Source organism: Hippocampus comes, unplaced genomic scaffold (genome assembly GCF_001891065.2).
Source record: "Hippocampus comes isolate QL1 unplaced genomic scaffold, H_comes_QL1_v1.1 scaffold187, whole genome shotgun sequence".
Taxonomy (NCBI): Eukaryota; Metazoa; Chordata; class Actinopteri; order Syngnathiformes; family Syngnathidae; genus Hippocampus; species Hippocampus comes.
Genome location: NW_017828852.1, coordinates 487,324 through 507,116, shown reverse-complemented (window position 1 = coordinate 507,116; position 19,793 = coordinate 487,324). Strand labels below are relative to the sequence as shown.

The window sequence follows — 19,793 nt, the reverse complement described above, 5'->3', positions numbered from 1 at the left end:
TATATATATAAAAAATCCATTTTACTCTCTGTAGTCCATGCATAAACAGGGTCATATGGAACCAACCTATCTTTTTGATCCCCTTTTCAGAGTTGTAAAATATTACTTTTAATACTGTCCTTTTTGAAGCATGATTTTTTTCTATTTTATGTATATGTATACACACACACATATATATATCTAATGTATGTATTTATGAACACGCTATAGAAATAAAGATGTATTGTACTGTATTGTAAACACACACACACACACACACACACACAGATACACAAGTACCACAATCAATTAATCAACAATGAATGGATTATCAAATTAATCAATCATTATTTTTGACAATAAATTAATTTTTATTGAACAGAATTTCACCCTCTCGACAGTGAATAGTATCATCTTTTTTTATTCCTCTAAGGAGACTGACTAGCATTGTGTTGAGACATTTGCAGACATCTGCTTTTACTTTGGAAAACAATGATCAACCTTTTTGTGACACATTATGGACCCAGTTAGTTGCTGAATCTTCACATAAATAAATAAATAAACCATGTTTAAAAAAAAAAAAACGCTTCATCAATTAATCGACAACTTAATACATTGATTAATCCATTAAAAAAATCTTTAATTGCAGCTGTTTTACATATATACGCGCACACACCCCTCAGTGTTATTGTAACCTTATTCTGACATTGAAATTGCTGAGATGATTCTTGTGATTTGGGGTAAGGAAACTATAGGTTCATATACTGTAAATTCGTATTGTAGTGTAAATTACCACCATTTCTCAGCCAATTTATCGCAGTAAAGCATTTTTTTTTTTTGGGACCTGTGTTACTTTGTATAAAACGTTTTGCATATGTCAAAAATATAACACAATGTCCAACAGTGCCGATATTTTCACCTTGATAAAAACACAAGCTCAAAGCTGCAACAGTCCAAAGGGTGTAGTATGATGCAAAAAAGGGAAAATGTTAATTGAGCTGCTGATTCACAGGCGCACACAACAATAAAAATTGCCACCATCGAATGTCATGGCTCAAAACAGAGAATAGTTCAAAACGGGTAAGCATAATGCAAAAATGACCTCTGGTAAAACAGGGTGGAAAAGGATAAAATCAAGGAACACAGTTCACACTATTCAAACAGGCACAGTAACATACAATATTCAGATGAGAAGGCAATATTCACAAATATGTAGCATGTATGTGTTTGATTTGCCTCAGAAGAATAGTTACACGTTCACAAAGACAAGCTGGATTGCAAAACTAGTATCCAGTTTCCGCTATGATAAGTGGAGCAGATAATTAAAAAATACCACTGTAGATGCAAAACTCCAAGATTGTGAGTCCCAAATCAAAGATGTTGATCCGATTTTGGGGCTACCATCTTGGAATTTTGCCTGGCCGATGGTATTTTTGAAAAGAGTGGGATTTAGAGAATATATGTGCCAAATGTGGCGGCCCGGTGATCCAGTGAATCGCGCGTCATCCTCGAAGTGCAGAGGTACCGGGTTCAATTCCAGCGCCGGCCTCCCTGTGTGGAGTTTGCATGTTCACCCCACGCCTGCGTGGGTTTTCTCCGGACACTCCGTTTTCCTCCCACATTCCAAAAACATGTATGGCAGGCTCATTGAACACTCTAAATTGTCCCTAGGTGTGAGAGTAAGCATGGATTGTTGTTCGTCTCTGTGTGCCCTGCGATTGGCTGGCAACCAGTTCAGGGTGTCCCCCACCTACCTTCACAATTTAGTAAATTTCAATATTTTTTTACAATTTTTATTCTTGGTCAGTACACATGTGCGGGTATTATTTTTTATAACAGCTGAGGAGGTAGAGCAGGTTGTTCGGTAACTCGAGGGTCGGTTGTTTGATTCCTGCTCTGTCCGAGTTATATCTTGTGTTCGTGGGCAAGACACTTCACCCACCTTGCCTCAGTGCCAATCACACGGGTGTACGAATGGGTGCGAATGTTTGGTGGTGGTCGAGGGGGCAATAAGCGTACCCTGGCAGCCACGCTTCTGTCAGCCTGCCCGAGGGCAGATGTTGAATGTAGTTTAGTACCACCAGAGTGTGAATGTGTGAGTGCATGAGTAATGTTTTCCATTGTAAAGCGTCCTTTGAGTGTCCAGAAAAGTGTTGTAGATACCCATGCATCCATTCATCCATCCACTTTCTGATCCGCTTTTCCTCACAAGGATCGCGGGGGCATGCTGGAGCCTATCCCAGCTGACTTCGGGGGAGTAGGCTGGGGATACCCTGAACTGGTTGCAGGCCATTCGGAGGGCACACAGAGACGAACAACCGTCCGCGCTCACACTCACTCCAAGGGACAAATTAGAGTGTTCAATTAACCCGATGAATGTTTTTGGAATGTGGGAGGAAACCCATCGCAGGCGTGGGGAAAACATGCAAACTCCACACAGGAAGGCAGGAATCAAACCCTGCACCTCTGCATTGTGAGGCCAGTGTGCTAACCACTAGTCACCGGGCTGCCCTATGTTGAACACATCTGATTAATTATTATTATTGCAAACTATTCGCTGCGATTGGCTGGCAACTGGTTCAGGGTGTCCCCTGCCAACTGCCTGAAGACAGGTGGGATAGGCTACAGCACCCCCCGCGACCCTTTTGAGGATCAGCGGATCGGAAAATGGATGGATGGACAAACTATTAGACAGTGTAAGATGTTCAAAATGGCTTGCTGTCTTTGATGATGCAATGTTATTGGTTGAACAAACACGAGGTTTTGAGGGGGTCTCCAGAAAACTGATGATTTTGCGATATGCATTCTTTTACATTTGTTTAGTTGTGGTATAATTCATTGGCTATCATTTTTTTGGGCAAAAAAGGAAGTAAACAAGTAAGGAATTGTGGGACAGTGTGACGTTAACCGCATGGTTAACTTTGACGGTGCCGTTAACTAACCATGTTTTGAACGACGCATATTTCACGGTCGGTCAACTAACGGCGTGTTAAAAATTTAACCGGTTGTTTGGAGTTAATCAGCGGTTAAAATAACTAAGAATGCAATAACCGGGCACAGATTATTTTTCGAGACTTGGCTAACGTCGTTAAGGTGCCCTTCTCCGTTGCCATTACTAAATTGCCCATTCAGCGTTACTGTTTGTTATAATGACTTGATCTCATCTTCAGTTGGATAAACGTGAGTGAGAGTCATTAACTGATGTTTAAAATAATTACAAAAACAACAGTTCTCCAGTAATAACTTATTATTAATTATAACGCAGAGCTGGGTGGCATATATGCAGAAGTTATAGTATTTCTCTCATAGTATAGGTATTGTCGTAGTCATAAAAAAAAAGTAATCTCGCTCCTCAAATAAAGTGTCCATGCTTGCGATCAACCACAGCCTGAATTGGTACGTGAGTGTATTTTCAATGGTTTTACATAACCCTGAGTAAAGAGTGAATCCCTACCAGAACTGCTATTTAACTCATTCGAAGCCTAAAAGCATGTTGAAGTGCAGGTAAAATTGAGACTGACTTTGCCTTATATTTTCTCTGCCCTTGTAGTTAAAAAATCAGCAAGAATACTTAAGTAGTGACAGGTTTAGCATTGCTCAGCATCTGAGCTGAGGCCCAAAAGTCCAAAACAGCAAATTTAATACGCCGTAAATGTGCCCACCTTTCTGTCAACTACCCGAGGGTCATTTATGAAAGAGAAGGAATGTGAGGCGAGGCCTTATAAAGGCTGCCATCTGACATTTTAAAAGTGCAGCCTTCCAGGACTGGTAAAAGCTGGTGTATTAAAAAAGAGAGAGAGAGAGCAAAAGAGAGCAAAATAGAGAGAGAGAGAGAGAGAGAGAGAGAGAGAGAGAGAGAGAGAAAGAGAGAATTGCATGGACACTATTAATCTTGTCTTTAAAATAATGATTCTAAAAGATGTCAACAGAAAAATATGTCAATGCAACAACAGTGAATTGCAAAGATTTGGGGAGAAGGACAAGTGAGATACATGCATAGTGAAGAACACAGGTGTCAAACACAAGGCCCGAGGGCTTGATCCGGCCTCCCACATCATTTTATGTGGCCCGCCAGAGCAAATTATGTGCATCGAGTTTGTGTTTCGGGCTGAAATACCAAAACTGCAAATAGTCTTCACTTTTAAAAACGCTGAGCTATTGCATGTATTTTGGTTACCAATCCCCCGTTTCAAATAAATGTCGTAATCCTGGAACAAACAGGTTTGGCCTCTGTTTTCCAAACGAGGTAATCATCTTTTTTGTGTGTGTGTGTGTGTGTGTGTGTGTGTGTGTGTGTGTGTGTGTGTGTGTGTGTGTGCGTGTGTGTGCGTGCGTGTGTGTGCGTGTGTGTGCGTGTGTGTGTGTTAATGTAATATAAGGCAATCATACATTCATTTGCAAAATTCAGTTTTAATTTTGAAATGCAACATCAGATTTGTGGATACCTTGGTTTGTCTCGTGTGTCCCAGACTGGTATAATTACGGAATAACAAAATGTGAATTTTTTATGGATTTTTTTTTTTTTCAAATAGGTGGGCCGAATTTTTTTTTTTTCAATGGCCGAAATTGCAGATTTCTGAGACCCTTAATTTTGAAATGCAACATCAGATTTCTGCGAAAGTACTTCGGCTGGAGTACTGGGGTGGGCTAGTGTCCTTTAGACTGATCTGGTTGCGTTATCATGAAATTGTAATTTTTAATTATTTTTAAAAACCCATGTGTAAAGGTTAAAATTGTAAAATTTAGAGGAGTTTTCATTTTGAAATGCAACATCAGATTTGTAGATACTTTGAGTTGCCTAGTGTGTCCTAGAGTGTTATATTTATGGGATAATGAAATTAGAATTTTTATGGATTATTTTTTTTAATTAGGTTTAACGGTGGAAATTGCAGATTTCAGAAAAAAAATATTTTAAAATGCAACATCAGATTGGTATGAAAGTATTTTGGCTGTATACCTAGGGTTGTCTAGTGTGTCCTAGAACTGGTCTAGTTACAGGATAACGACATTTGAATTTTCAGTATATTTTTTTAAAATCAGGAGTAATGGCCAAAATTGCAAATTTCTGAAACCTTTTGTTTTGAAATGCAACATCATATTTGTGTAAAAGTACTTTGGCTGGAGTACTGTGGTGGGCAAGTGTCCTGTAGACTGGTTGCGGTATAATGAAATTGGAATTTTTAATGATTTTTTTTTAAACATGGGTGAAGGTCAAAATTGTCAAATTCAGAGGCCTTTTAAAAAATTGGGGTATTTGACTGAATTGTAGCGTTCAAAGGTGCTTCATTTTGAAATTTAACATCAGATTTAAGTGAAAGTGCTTTCGTTGAATACCTTACCTTGGGTTGCCTACTAGGCCCTTGAACTGGCCTCATTGTGGGATAACGAAATCTGACTTTTTAATGATTTTTTTTTAATTGAGGTAATGGTCGAAATGTCATAGTTCAGAGGAGTTATTTTTAAAATATAAATTCAGATTTATATGAAAGTACGTTGTCTAGATTGCTGGGGTGGTCTAGTCACGAGTGTCCTGGATAATTGTTTTGGTTGAAAGATAACAAAATAAGAGTTTTGAATTATTTTTTTCGAAATGAGATGGAATTGCAGTGCTTGATGCAAATTGTACATTAGCTTATCTTTCTGACTCAATTTCAAATTCTTTTCTCTGTGCAATCCTGGAACAGTTTGCAGTCAAAGCAGGTGAACTGTTTGCCTGACCGCAGAGAGATTTTTTTTTAAACATTTCAGGAGGGGAATTAAAAATAGAAAAATATGATAAGGGGGTTGCACTAGTGCACACAACCTCTTCTAATAAAAAACGTTAATATTCAAACTCATGTAAAATTAGAGTCAGTAAACATCTGCCACACCTTACAGTGCGACAATTAGCCCCAAATAAAGTTCAGATGTTCTACTAAGCTTTTCGTGACTTTTTTTTTTTTCCACTTTCTACCAAAGGTTTTGCGCTACCTGGCCATCAGTCATAATGGGCAAATACACACTTAAATTTATTATTCATTATTATTTTAAAACTCTGCTTCACATTTAATTCTCAAACATAAACTCTTGGATTAGGTTCAGAAAATACATTCAGACGAAGGTATATTCCAGTTGTACAGTTTGATTAAAATGACAGCCAATAGAAACCACCCTGTTCGAACTGTTCATCCAATTTGAACACAATTGTTGATTATATCAGTATATTCATTGGACTTTTTCACCTAGTAGCTAAGAAAAATGTGACTTGAACAAAACTACCATTAAGGTAGTCACTTTTATTCTCTGACCATCAATTCAATTCCTTTCATAATTTTGCTGCTGTAAATTGGGAATTTCTCCATTGTGAGACGAATAAAGGTTTTCTTATTCTTATTCTTAATACTTTTCCCTCGTAGAGAGATGCAAAGAAAATACAAATATCCTGTTAGGGAGGGGGCAGCCTCCTCAGACAGGGTGCTCTGCACCTCACACTTGAGGCTCACCAGCTGGCCCCTCCCTAACATATCCAACCATGTCCTTCGTTCCTTCTGACTGGGGCAATATGAGTGAGCATGAATTCTGATTATTTCCTATACTGTCGAAGGCTTGTAAAAGCTGGTACACCACAAAAAGCCATTATGAGATTGCTTGTGAAATTTACATAGCCACTACCTATGTGCATGCTGAGGAACTGGAAAAACACAAACTACAAGTCCGCGTACATACACACATCCAAAAAGAATCCCGAAATATTCAGTTGCTGAAGAAACACAGAAATACATGCACGATGTCCGAATACCAAAAAATGTTTTGGTGCAGAAAATGCTTATTAAAAAATGAGTTCAAGTGACAGAATATGTTTTAAAAATTCTTAACATCCATCCATCCATCCATTTTGCGATCTGCTGGGGCCCCTGGTGAGCATAAAAGGATTAGAAAATAGATGGATGGAAAGATGGATGGATGGATGTCTACTGCAACCATTGAGTGACTCAATATTGTTTGAACTGTGTTGATATCTTCTGGGCTGGCATCAATGACCTGCAAGTAGCCTACATTTGTAGAGGGTGTGGTTGTGTCCTGTTTTAATGCATTTTAAAACCTGATTCTTTCACTTCATTGATGAACAAGAGCAGTGTCGTGCTCAAGGATTTGAGAAGTGGATAAGCAGTGGCCAAGTTGCGCGGCGACAGTCGTGCTGTACTGCCATTGTCAAAGAACACAGTTTTGCCAGGAGCCCTCATGATTTACTGCTCAAATTAATTAATGATGTTCTGACAGTTACAGACAATTGTTCTGCTGTTGTGCAACGTAACCTGAAAATGCTCACTGAGGGTTCCACTGAAATTCCACATGTGCATGCCACAAAGTTAAACAGCTGGTCCTGCACCACATTTATGGCATTCTTAAGTGTCAGATCTTTTTCTGTTGGAGGCCAAGGGAGCTTTGGCAAAGATTTTGTTCTGTTCCGAATTATGTCTGAGTGTGAGAGCTGCGTGATATTTTATCATGTTGCATGTGACGTGACCCTGCTCTCTGCTTTTTGCTCTCAGCTTGTCTGTTGCATGAGGGGGAAGAGGAGAAGCGGTCGACGGCAACTTCATGAAGGATAAAATCTGACTTTCTCTACATACAGGAATGGGTGTATGATGATCACAATGTGATGATTCGTTATTTAATTATAGGTTACTCACTTAACATTGGGTTATTCATTTTGTGTTGCCATTTTTTTGTATGTACCATTATGTCATTTGAAAAAATAAATCAGGGATGCAGACTACAAATAGCAGTTACGTTAATATTTCTTTACAATCAATTTGTCTTGTAAGGTAAAGATGGTTGATTATGTATGAGAATAAGTGCAGTAAATTACTGCATGAATTATAGCAATGAGGAGAGCAGAATTATGAGGTACAGAATGAATCAGGGATGGGAGCAAATAAGTTTCACTTCTTTGCCACCTGTCCCAGATTTCTTTGGAACGTGTTGCAGCCATAAAAATCTAAGTTAGTGATTATCTACTGAGAACAGTGAAGTTGATCAGTTTGAACATTAAATATCTTGTCTTTGTAGTGTATTCAATTAAATATACAGTCGGTTTAACATGATTTGCACACCATTGTATTCCATTTTTATTTGTTTTAACAGAATGTCCCAACTTCATTGGAATTCAGTTTGTGTGAAAAATATTTTAACTTAACTTAAAGTAATTTTGCAAAAAATATTTCTGTCAATATTGTTTGTCTTTAAAGTGAATTTAATAGTAGTTTTGTTCAAAGCTTTTCTACAAATTTGTTTTTGAAATATTATCTATCAAAATTAAGATTTTGGAGTGGCGAAGTCAAAGTCGGGATTTGATTGAGAGAGAAAGAGAGCGAAAGAGAGAAAGAGCGTTTACGCCACGGCACCTGGGTATATCTAGTTCTATTTCTATCGGTGGTCTTGTGGTCTCTATTCCCTTATGATATCTGTGGTACCGTTGTTTTGTAGGTCGGGACTTCCTATCGATTATCCAATAGCCGAATAGGACACCGGATGTGTTTGAAAGGTCACCCTCGTCACCCGGCAAAATTGTCCAATCGTTGTTCGTGCTCTCGGTTCAGTAGTTCCACCTACACAGAGTTTAACCAATTAAATACTTACTAAAGCAACACACACCTTTCCAATAGGCTACAATAACGGAAGTTGCCCGATGACGTTAGATATTTCTTGAGTTGCTGAGATTCTCTATCCAATGGGCGATTAGGACGTACACACATTTCTTATAAATGACAAGGTGACGGTCTTTTGCGGTCTACGTTCATTGACTACCGCTGGGTGCCAGAGAAGCTAATTCCGGACCCTCCCGAAAACATAACTAACCGGTAATATATGCTGTATATGGTCTTTCATTCATACACGGAGAATCGTCAGCTTTTGAATGCATCTGTCTATAACATTATTTGTTCTGTGTGAGCTGTCAAGAAAGGCTTCGAACTAAACTGTGGAGCACCATAGCTATGTCCGCCAATGGATGTCAGCTGATTGGCATGTCACTTCTTTGTGTCACTGTGTATAAAGTTTTACCATTAGTTCCCTCTCGTGCATCCATGCAAAAATTGTTTTCTTGTCTCTCCACGAGATTTTCGGTCACACGCCATTGCGCGGCTGATTCGCTTTGACTACTCATGGACCAGATAGATGTAAGCCGTAAGATGTCAGATTCCGTCTTCGGGCCTTCCGTGTTTCATTCAGGCACCTCCTGCAAGGACCCTGCAGTTCGAAGTTAAAATACTAATTCATCATCGGCCTTGCACGCACTGTATTGTGCGGAAAATACAGGTTTGATAGGTTTGCGCTCTCAACCGTCTATCGGCTGTGTCTGGTCCTTAGTAATTCATTTTGACCTTCAGCTACGGTGGTTAGCTTAGCAACTTGATATTGGGACTGCCTAGCTCCGGCCGTGTGTCACACTAATGTGCCAGGACCTACCAGTTGGGATGTAGATCAATAATGAGGTCAGTGTTTTGATTACAGTAAAAAATATTTTACGGCTTGTTTTCCAATCAAAAAGCCAGATGACAGCTTGGGCTAAAGTGTCCTCCAGGCTTCAGGAAATGGCGCCTGTGAGCAAGGGGAGCTGTAGCCTTTTCACCCCGCTTCATCGGTGAACTTAAGATCTCCAGTTGATCCAAGCAGTCGTTTGTTGACAATTGGATTAACCTCATGGATAAGCTGTCCGGTAACGCACAATATTCTACACGTATTTCAGTCCTGCTTAGTTGGCAATATTAGCGTCATTAGTTTTCTCCGAAAATGTCCTTCAGGTGTTTAATCAGAATGTCCCCGAACGTGCAAACCCAACCCATAACTGCAATCACAAACTAATTCATGTTGATGTAGCATGCTCAAAAATGTGATTATAAACTTAACTCAATGTTGAAGTTCCATTCTGGGACCCTGCGTGTAACATTGACTCAAATTGCAAATTGTCTCATTTTCTTAGGTTCTAGCCATGTATTCCTGTGCAAAGTTTGTCACTTCTCCTGCTGTGGTAAGTTTGCATGAACCATTTTGCTGAATGTTTACGTTAAGTTCGCTCGAAAAATGCAAGTATAAGATGCAGGAGCTTTAAAAGCGAACTAAGCATCCCAAATTTTAAAGCAAGAATCCATTGTATGTAGCAACACAGCACTATAATTTTAATGTTACGTTTTAAGAAGTAAGTTTAATAACAGACAGTGATTGATTTCCTTATTCAACCCTGTGTAGACCATGACCAAGACGAAAACCATTCAGAGGTTGTCAGCGTAAAGTGTTGTAGCTTACATCAACTTGATTTGAATGATATCCGTTGGAAAAAAAAAAAAAATCATATCCAGATTGGTTCACAACTTATTTGGTACTCGTAGATGATGTTTATGATCGTTTCTGTATCTTTTGTAAATGTTATGAAATGAATTCTGTAGCTTCTCATTTCTGAATATTTTACTAACTGGCTTTCTTGGTCATTAAAGCAGACAAGAATGGGTGAAATTGTGCCACGTTATTTTAAATTGACATTCTTGCGATTATGAAAAGATCTGAAAATGGCAGCCCCCATAAGTAGGTACACGAAGGCAGATAAAAGGTTTCTAACATTTTAGAAAAAGTACTTAATAAATTTAACCCCTGCACACGCACACACACAATAAAAGCTATTGTGCCTGACTGTATTCAAAATGACTATGTTTAAGCCTGAGTCACATGCAGTTCAAGTCCCACTGAGTGAGTCTCTTCATTTTTTGTGGATACACCAATATTTGCAACAAGAATCAACTTTTTTAGCATAAGGGTTACTGGTATGTAATTCTTGATGCAGACGTGACTCTGGTGTAAATATATGGAACTTTGTCCACGACACAGTCTCCATGACTTAGATGCTGGCAATGAAATTTTGCTTTGTGCTGGTTGCCCTCAAATACAGTTGCACTGAGGTGTCAGAAATCTGAGTAGTTCTCAATGATTGATGAAATGCAACAGTCCCGAGCACAATGTTTTCCCTCCTACTTGTAGTTTCATTTTACCCGTCTTGTGTGTTATGGATCTGGCGTTGGAGGTAGAGAGGCTTGGTAGCGGAAGTCTGAGTGGCTGTCCATATTAGCCATTAGCTCGGCAGCTCCTCCCTTCCCCCAATGTTTACTGTGCTGCCTCCGGCCACTCCAAACCTGACAACAATCCACAGATGCTTTTCGCTCTCCCCCATCTGCAATTTGCAAGTGTGGTGGAAAGACGCTAGACCTCGTCAATTTGCACTGTATCCAATTTTGAATAAATCCACTTGATTGTCGTATACAGCAACCGAGGTAAAAAGTACAGTTAAAAACAAAAAGGCATGGCTTGTTACTGCTCTCCGTTAGCCATCACCCTTAGGCGGGGGCCACGGCCGTCAAGGTGGATGACCGCCAAGGCTCCAGCTCTGGCTCTCATTTAAGTGAATGGGACCCAGTCAGTGGTGCATGTGCGCTCAATCTTTTTCTCCCTCGTTTCAATATGAGTTTATTAGCTGGTTGCACTTGTACAACATATAATTATTTTTTTCAGTAAACGCATGAAGTTTGGCCGCATCATAGAGCCCCGGACATGGAAAGCTGAGCATAATTCAAGCTATTCCAACTCCTCCAGGAAGGATTATTTTTGTCAATATGACACTGACCTTGAAACAAAAGTTTGTAACACCTTGAAATGCCATAATGTGACATTTTTTAAAATGCACTGGCTTATTTATTATTATTATTTATTAATTTTTTTTAAGGCTGTCTATTTTCTATTTCTATTTTGGCACATTTTGAAGACTGCAAACTTTTTGGATCTGACTTAATAGTGTCCCCACATGGTTGCTGACAGGTTGTGGATTTGTGGATTAGTTTTTTGTAAATATGCTGTATATATTCTGTAATAACATTGACATTTTAAAGTGACTGAACTATGTGATGTCTAGTCACTTAAGGCTTACTTTTTTTTCCCAAATCAAGGAGAATGCTAGGTATTATTTCAAATAATTTGATATCTTTATCAAGGAAGATTATTGCATTTAAATATGAATGAAACAGGCATGATTTCTGAGTGTGTGACTCCTGTCTGTTAAATGTGATGTAGCTGCGTGGGGGGTCCAGAGTCCTTGCCCGGCCAGTCGCTGTCTCCGTTTTTAACAGACCCGAAGCTACAGTGGAGCAGCAGCAGGTAAGAACTAGTAATCATGCACACACAGTTACTCAATCTTAATTTATCAATTTTATATGGTATGTCAGCACCCCGACTTGTTTTGCCTAAAGACCCAAGGATCAAGAAGTGTAGATTTTTTTTCCACAGTATTTCTTGTTGTGGGTTAATTGTCTTGTTTTAGGGCTGAAACTCTTGTGCTGTGCACCACCTCCCATCCCACACATTGCTGGGGCAACAGCGAATCCATCTTGTTGTTCAAATGACAACCATTGACTGGATTATGACAATCTCCTTTTACGCCTCGCTGAGTTGCGAGAGTTCACTGAGGCTGGATTCTTGCTTCTGGAAGTGGAGGCAGACCCCAGAGTGTAGAAAACAAGGAAGCTGCGCTAAATGCAATGGAAAGGTTTTTTTTTTTTTTTGTGTTTCATGGACAAACACCCTCCCCCCTGCGAACAACTTTACAGAGGAATCAAGTACATCTTTGAAAGAAGCTCAAGCTGTTATCGGACTAAAAAAGACCGCACATAGCTATTCAATTGCATTATCACTAGGGATTGAAAGATTTAATTACAGAGCCACTGAATTACACATATACACACACTCCTACAGAAATTAGCTGTGCATTATTAGAATCAAGAACCGGGCAGATGAATAAAGATTTACTTTCATACATCCGTTTTCCGTTCGGCTTTATCCTCACAAGGGTCGCGGGGGGTGCTGGAGCCTATCCCAGCTGTCTTCGGGCAGTAGGCGAGGGACACCCTGAACCGGTTGCCAGCCAATCGCAGGGCACACAGAGACGAACAACCACCCACGCTCACACCTAGGGACAATTCAGAGTGTTCAGTCTCAGCCTGCCATGCATGTTTTTGGAATGTGGGAGGAAACCGGAGCACGCGGACACAACCCACGCAGGCCCAGGGAGAACATGCAAACTCCACACAGGAAGGCCGCAGCCGGGATCGAACCCACGACCTCTGCACTGTGAGGTCGACGCGCTAACCACTGGAGCACAGGGCTGCCCTAAGGATTTACTTGGTTGTTTAAATTTAGTCTTGATGGGTGGGCAGGCACTTTACAGTCGTGGTCCCCAAACACTGGTCCGTAGATGCATGTAGACAAATAGGGGAGTCCATACAGTATGTCGACATCTGTCACAACCCTATGCCTCCACTACACATTGATTAGCCTTCCAAAGGGGCATTTTTGGAGGACTGGGTGATTTTTATGTACCAGAATAATATAACCAGTTTTGAGCATTTCCTTTTTCAGGCTGGCAGTGATGTGTAAGACAGCAGCCAATCACTTGACCTTTTCCTGCTCTTCTTCCGTTTGCAAGTTTAAAAAGTAAACAAGAGTAAGAATTAAACAAAGACCGAATGTGGAGATAAATGTGCAATGGAGGGCGGCCGCGATTTGACATGATCCTCACTATTTTGAAGAGAAATTCCTCACCACCAGTTGTGTGACGGTCTCACCCAAGTGAGAAGAAGCCTTTGTGCAAGGGACGTCCACAAAAACTGGCTATGCAACAATCCTGTAGGATCATTTTTGCAAGTACTACCAAAGTGATGATGTCGAAATCATGAATCTTTCCGTTCGCCTCTTACAGAGGGTGGACACTTGTTGTTGCTCTGCTCCTCTTCTCTACCCCTTATTTTCCCTGCCATTCTTGGTCACTTTTGTTTTTTTTAAAAAATTACTCTTCGGTTACCTTTGTTTTCCGGAGTTGCCAACTGTTAGAGATCATCTGAATTTTGTTTGGGAAATCATCTCATGCTACCTCTTTACGCCTGTAATACTGATCACTACTGCCCCCAAATAACTTTAAATAGATTAGAAATCCCAAGGGAAATTACACATTGGTCTGTCGCTTACACATCAACAAAAAGTGTCACATTATTGACAGAATAAAATGCAAACGTATTACATAAAACAAGAATCAGAGCTCTATTCAACAATGTTAGGACCGCATGCTCTCCTGCTCCTTCCGGAAGTTGCTGCCTTATACAGCCTGATGGCCCAAGGGACAAACGAGACCCAAAGTCTCTACGTAGAGACCCCCCAGTGAGAGGAACCTGGAGCTCACGTAGCTCCTCTGATGGGAGAAGATGGGTGTACATTGGGTGGGTGGCTCTCATTAGACAGGATGGCCCTCATCTGAGAGAGCTTCCTCTCCACCAAGTCCAAACCCAAACCCACGACACAGCCTGTCGAGGCAAACTAGTGTGCCGTGGGAGATTTTGCGTTTTGCTTGAGTCTGAAAAGGATGAATTACAAATATCTATGTTCATCTTTCTCTGCCAGCGCCATACAGAAATTGTCAGAACAATTAAATGCACTTCCATTAGATTACAAAGGGTAAAATAAAACTGCACAGTATTTCCGCATATTGCCAATCATACACCTGACTAAGTAAAGGCTTTCTTGCAGTTTCATGTGCAATTAAATGGAAAGCAATTTCATTTAAATAAATAGAGATGAGATCAACAGGGCGGCCAAATGGAAAGCAATTTCATTTAAATAAATAGAGATGGGATCAACAGTGGTGGGCCAGTGGTTAGTGCGTCGATCTCACAGTGCAAAGGTACTGGATTCAATCCCAGCCTCCCTGTGCGAAGCTTGCATGTTCTCCCTGGGCCTGTGTGGGTTTTTTCCGGGTACTCCGGTTTCCTCCCACATTCCAAAAACGTGCATGACAGGCTGATTGAACACTCCAAATTGTCCCTAGGTGTGAGTGTGAGCGTGGATGGTTGTTCGTTTCTGTGTGCCCTGCGATTGTCTGGCAACTGGTTCAGGGTGTCCCCTGCCTACTGCCCGAAGACGGCTGGGATAGGCTCCAGCAGCCCCCGCGACCCTTGTGAGAAGATGGGATCAACATTTCAATATTCAGAATTTTGGTGACATTCATTTGTTGGGGTTCTATGTTCTATGACCTATACCTGTAAAATAGCTATGGTACCTTGGCTTAATAACGGTTGGGAAAGACAAGTGTGGTGGTTCACTTGCCTCATTTATGTTCAGTTTCACCTCACTAAATAAGTGTAAATAGTTGTTTCTGCGATCTGTGATTAAATGGTGATCATCCAGCCAGGTGTATTGTGTATTTTATTTTATTTATTTATTTTTTGCTAAAACTGAGCAAAACGACCCTGAATAGATAACCGGTGTGACAAATGTTATTCATGAATTTTGTCATTTACTGTTTTGCCAAAAAAAGTGACACACATGACTTTTGAGTAAAACAAACATATTTACATTGTGGTTGCATGTTATACTTGATATTCTGACTTCTCAGAAGCCCAGTGAGTGACCTAATTTTAGTTTAAAAAGTCTTTCTCTTTTATGTTGGTAACAAAAAAAGTGTTGGGGGTGTGTGGTACTTGTCCTTTTCAGGCCCTGTTGCCGATAAGTCAGTCAGCAGTCCTGACCCGCGCTTTCCAGACCAGTGCGGTCTCTCGGGACATCGACACTGCTGCAAAGTTCATTGGTGCCGGTGCTGCCACAGTGGGAGTTGCTGGTTCTGGAGCTGGAATTGGAACGGTTTTTGGTAGCCTCATCATTGGCTATGCTAGGTAATTGTATTTTTCATAAGTCAATTTTATTTATTATTGGTTCTAGCCCTGGTCCTCTGATTATGTCATTAAACTTGGTACATTTTCATCCACACTAAATCAGTTTTAAAATGCATGTAACCACCTGACAATGTTCATTTTTGTTTCAAAAGGAAAAAAAAAGCTGGTCTAACGCACACCTAAATTGCTTAGCAGGCTTTCTGTGCGTCCATAAAATATTTGATATGTGGAGGGAAAATGAGTTGGAAGTGTTTTGGATTGTCGAAAAAAAAAAAATCTGTCCGGGTCACAAAGTACAATTACATTGCGTTGTAATCCATCCATCCATCTTCTACCGCCGATCGCGGGGGCAGCAGCTTTAGCAGGGAAGCCCAGACTTCCCTCTCACCAGCCACTTCTTCCAGCTCTTTCCGAGGGATCCGGAGGCGTTCCCAGGCTAGCTGGATGACATAGTCTCTCCAGCGTGTCCTGGGTCATCCCCGGGGTCTCCTGCCGGTGGGACATGCCCGGAACACCTCACCAGGGAGGCGTTCAGGAGGCATCCTAATCAGATGCCCGAGCCACCTAATCTGGCTCCTCTCAATATGGAGGAGAAGCGGCTCGACTCTGAGCCCCTCCCGGATGACCGAGCTTCTCAGCCTATCTCTAAGGGAGAGCCCGGACACCCTGCAAAGTAAAATCATTTAGGCCGATTGTATCTGGGATCTTGTTCTTTCGGTCACGACCCATAGCTCGTGACCATTGTAATCCACAATGGTTAAACATATACCAAAAAGCCATGCCTTAAGGAGTGACTTCATTTTTAGGATGGACAGTCGAGACTTTTGTCTGAGTTCGGCAGAGTAACAGTGGTTGCCGGGTTATCTGTATACTTGTCCATTGAGCTGGAGCATCTTCAAATCCTCGTTTTTGCTGAGGAAATTTCCTTTGCTATCCTATCCAAGCAAGATCCTCCCGGATGACCGAGCTTCTCAGCCTATCTCTAAGGGAGAGCCCGGACACCCTGCAAAGTAAAATCATTTAGGCCGATTGTATCTGGGATCTTGTTCTTTCGGTCACGACCCATAGCTCGTGACCATTGTAATCCACAATGGTTAAACATATACCAAAAAGCCATGCCTTAAGGAGTGACTTCATTTTTAGGATGGACAGTCGAGACTTTTGTCTGAGTTCGGCAGAGTAACAGTGGTTGCCGGGTTATCTGTATACTTGTCCATTGAGCTGGAGCATCTTTAAATTCTCGTTTTTGCCGAGGAAATTTCCTTTGCTATCCTATCCAAGCAAGAAGACCTGGAAGTACTTGTCGGATAAGATTGTTCAAAGGCTTAGGAAAGGTACCTGTATGCAACCTTGAAGGCCCCTCTAGTATATATGTTACTCCTGACCAACCCTAACCCGCAATGATTTACGACAGCAACTTTGAAAGCAACAGGACACCAGCGTAGTTGATTGACTACGTGAAGACGCTCGAGTTTCACACTCAAGACTTTTTGTCACATGTGGATAGTAAATGAGGCCAAGAAATACCTGTTCCAAGCAAAAGGAAAGGTGTGTTTCCACACAAACAGAAATAACATGATAAACATGTTTCGAAATGTATTTGTGAATGGGCAATTTCAAAATAAATGGAAAACATAAGTGACCCTTCACAAAAACAATTAGTATTTATCTTTTTCATTTTATTACGCTATTTTACAGGTAAAGTCCTCAAGCTAGAGTCTTATGTCAGTAATACTCGCCGTCGCACGGTGACGTCCGTTTGGAAACGCGAAGCTGAATTCGTTTCGCAGCGGTGATTTTGTTTCCAATGCCCTCATTGACCAGATGATGCAATCCATCAGAGGAAGGAAAGGTGGCCATGCCCTTTCATCCCTGCACGTTAAAATTTCATCTTGAAAACTCCTTTTTTTTTTTTTTTTTTTTTGTCAAGTGACCTCGTAAATAAGTGAAATTCAAGGCTCTTGCCTTTGCATTCTTGATGCCTGTATCTTTATACACATTGAATCCTTGAATACTCTTACTACCTCTTTATCATATTTATTTCATCCTGTGTTGTTTTCATAAGTCTTGATACTTACTGGGCTAACGGAGGACCTCTGCGATTGTATTTTCTGCCATGTCGTGGAACTGTGCGGTGGGAATGTCATTTAAAAAAAATCCTTGGCTCTTTCTGTCCTTGAATTTTGAGGAAAAAAAATCTTTGAATCCTTAAAGACTTGACTTTAAACATCACTTCAAAGAACAACAATTAAATAAATTAGTAATAAGAGAACATCAAAATAAAACAAAGATAGCAGCTGTCACTGCACATTTTGGCCTAATGGGGGCAGTGTCCTGACACGCATGGATGGCGTACACACTTAAATGGAACAATACAATAACATCTTTTGAACTTCATTAAGATAACTGGTTTTTCCACAGCTTGGGAAAATTTTGTGCCTTTGAGTATCTTACTTCTGTATGTGTTTCCACAGCATTTGTGTGTAAATATTTGCTATTTGAAGGAATGTCACTCCCGAAGTTGATGCTTATTTCCCGTGAGCACGTCAATTAGATTTTACATTGACTTTAGCAATAGTGGTCATGTTTTTAAAATGAACTATTTATTGTATTTAAATATACAATGTGTGTAATTCTTTTTGTTGTGCGTTCAGTGTTATATTCAACTCCAACTTGGTGTCGTTAAGCGGCTTAAAACACGCTCAGGAACTGCAGAATCACATACGCTATACGCTCGCAAGCAACATTGTGCATTAAGGGTACTTTCACAGCGTCTGGAGCTTCTCAGCGCATCATGCCGTTCTGCACTTGAATCGTTTTTCTTCAATGAGAACATTTTCGAGATTGAAAGAAGCCAAAATCAAAATCCCGATTAAAATTGTAATTAATCTTCCAGTTCTATTATATGGTACAGTATATGAATATTAGCATAAATGTAATTTGCTTGATACCTGGCACTGAAATCTCCCCTCTTCTCTGCAGGAACCCCTCCCTAAAGCAGCAACTTTTCTCCTACGCCATCTTGGGCTTTGCTCTATCTGAGGCTATGGGTCTCTTCTGTCTGATGGTGGCATTCCTTATCCTGTTTGCCATGTAAATCTGGAAACACTCATACCTTCAGCGTCCTTTTACACCTCTCCCATCGCTTCTCCATCGAAGTTACCCTCCCTCCATTCAACGGAGGGAGTGCGGATGTTCCAGAACAGGAACTCTAAAAGCGCTGATGGGCCATTCCAATCACCAGAAGTTAGAGTTGAGGCTGAATCACCTCAGTATACATTTTTATGTTCTGTACACATATTTCTTGAAGACCATTTCAGTTGAAAAATATCTTAAATAAATGGTTGGAACAAACTTGTTCTTTAGTTTGCATTTTTGCCTTTTGTTGAGAAAACTTCATTGTAATGTGTCCGTCCTTCATGTTGTATGTTTATTTGGAAGGTAGTCTAATTCTACAATAGCATGTTCTTAATGAGGATGATGCTAAGGGTTATCCATCATCCAATGAGATGGCCTGTTGATGTACTTTATTCTACTGAAAGGGAAACTCGGCTCGGATGCTTCCAAATTGCATACCACCGAACCTGACCATACACATTCAAGGGCACTGTATAACACATGACATGAGTACATCACTCAAATTTTTGTAAATATTTAATTATAGTTCCTAATTGTTTCACTATACAGCACCAGTCGTTCTTTCCAACCTATCAGTCCTTGTACATTGCACATAATGAAAAAAAAAAATCTTCAAAGAGAGGAAGATGAATTCAGTTCACCCCGTCTTAATTATGTGCAATCAATGTTAAAGTTCATACTGAATGCAATTGATGGACTTACTCTATTGACTTCTTTAACTCTGTTCACCAGCAGTTGGCTTCACCCCGTGTCTCACTGATTGGCAAAGGTTTGCAAATGTGTGCGCATGTAATTTTTTTTTTCCAAGGTTCATTAATTGTTGCAAACAGTTGCAAAGATATTCCGAAACATTTTTAATGATTGCAAATATATATATATGTATATATGTGTGTGTGTGTGTGTGTGTGTGTGTGTGTGTGTATATATATATATATA

At 40.3% G+C, this 19,793-nt stretch overlaps 1 protein-coding gene across 2 annotated transcripts; it reads left to right on the top strand.

Moving 5' to 3' along the window:
* Nucleotides 1-8,694: 8,694 nt before the first annotated feature.
* On the top strand, nucleotides 8,695-19,076 carry atp5mc1 (ATP synthase membrane subunit c locus 1). Of its 2 annotated transcripts, none has more exons than XM_019858621.1 (5): nucleotides 8,695-8,822; nucleotides 9,944-9,991; nucleotides 12,076-12,159; nucleotides 15,541-15,719; nucleotides 18,702-19,076. In XM_019858621.1, the coding sequence occupies exons 2-5, from the start codon at nucleotides 9,953-9,955 to the stop codon at nucleotides 18,814-18,816; spliced, it is 417 nt and encodes a 138-aa protein (XP_019714180.1). In that variant the 5' UTR covers nucleotides 8,695-8,822; nucleotides 9,944-9,952; the 3' UTR covers nucleotides 18,817-19,076. The 2 variants fall into 2 exon arrangements, with proteins under 2 accessions (XP_019714180.1, XP_019714181.1); XM_019858622.1 differs by having other exon boundaries at nucleotides 8,704-8,811.
* The last annotated feature ends 717 nt before the right edge of the window (nucleotides 19,077-19,793 follow it).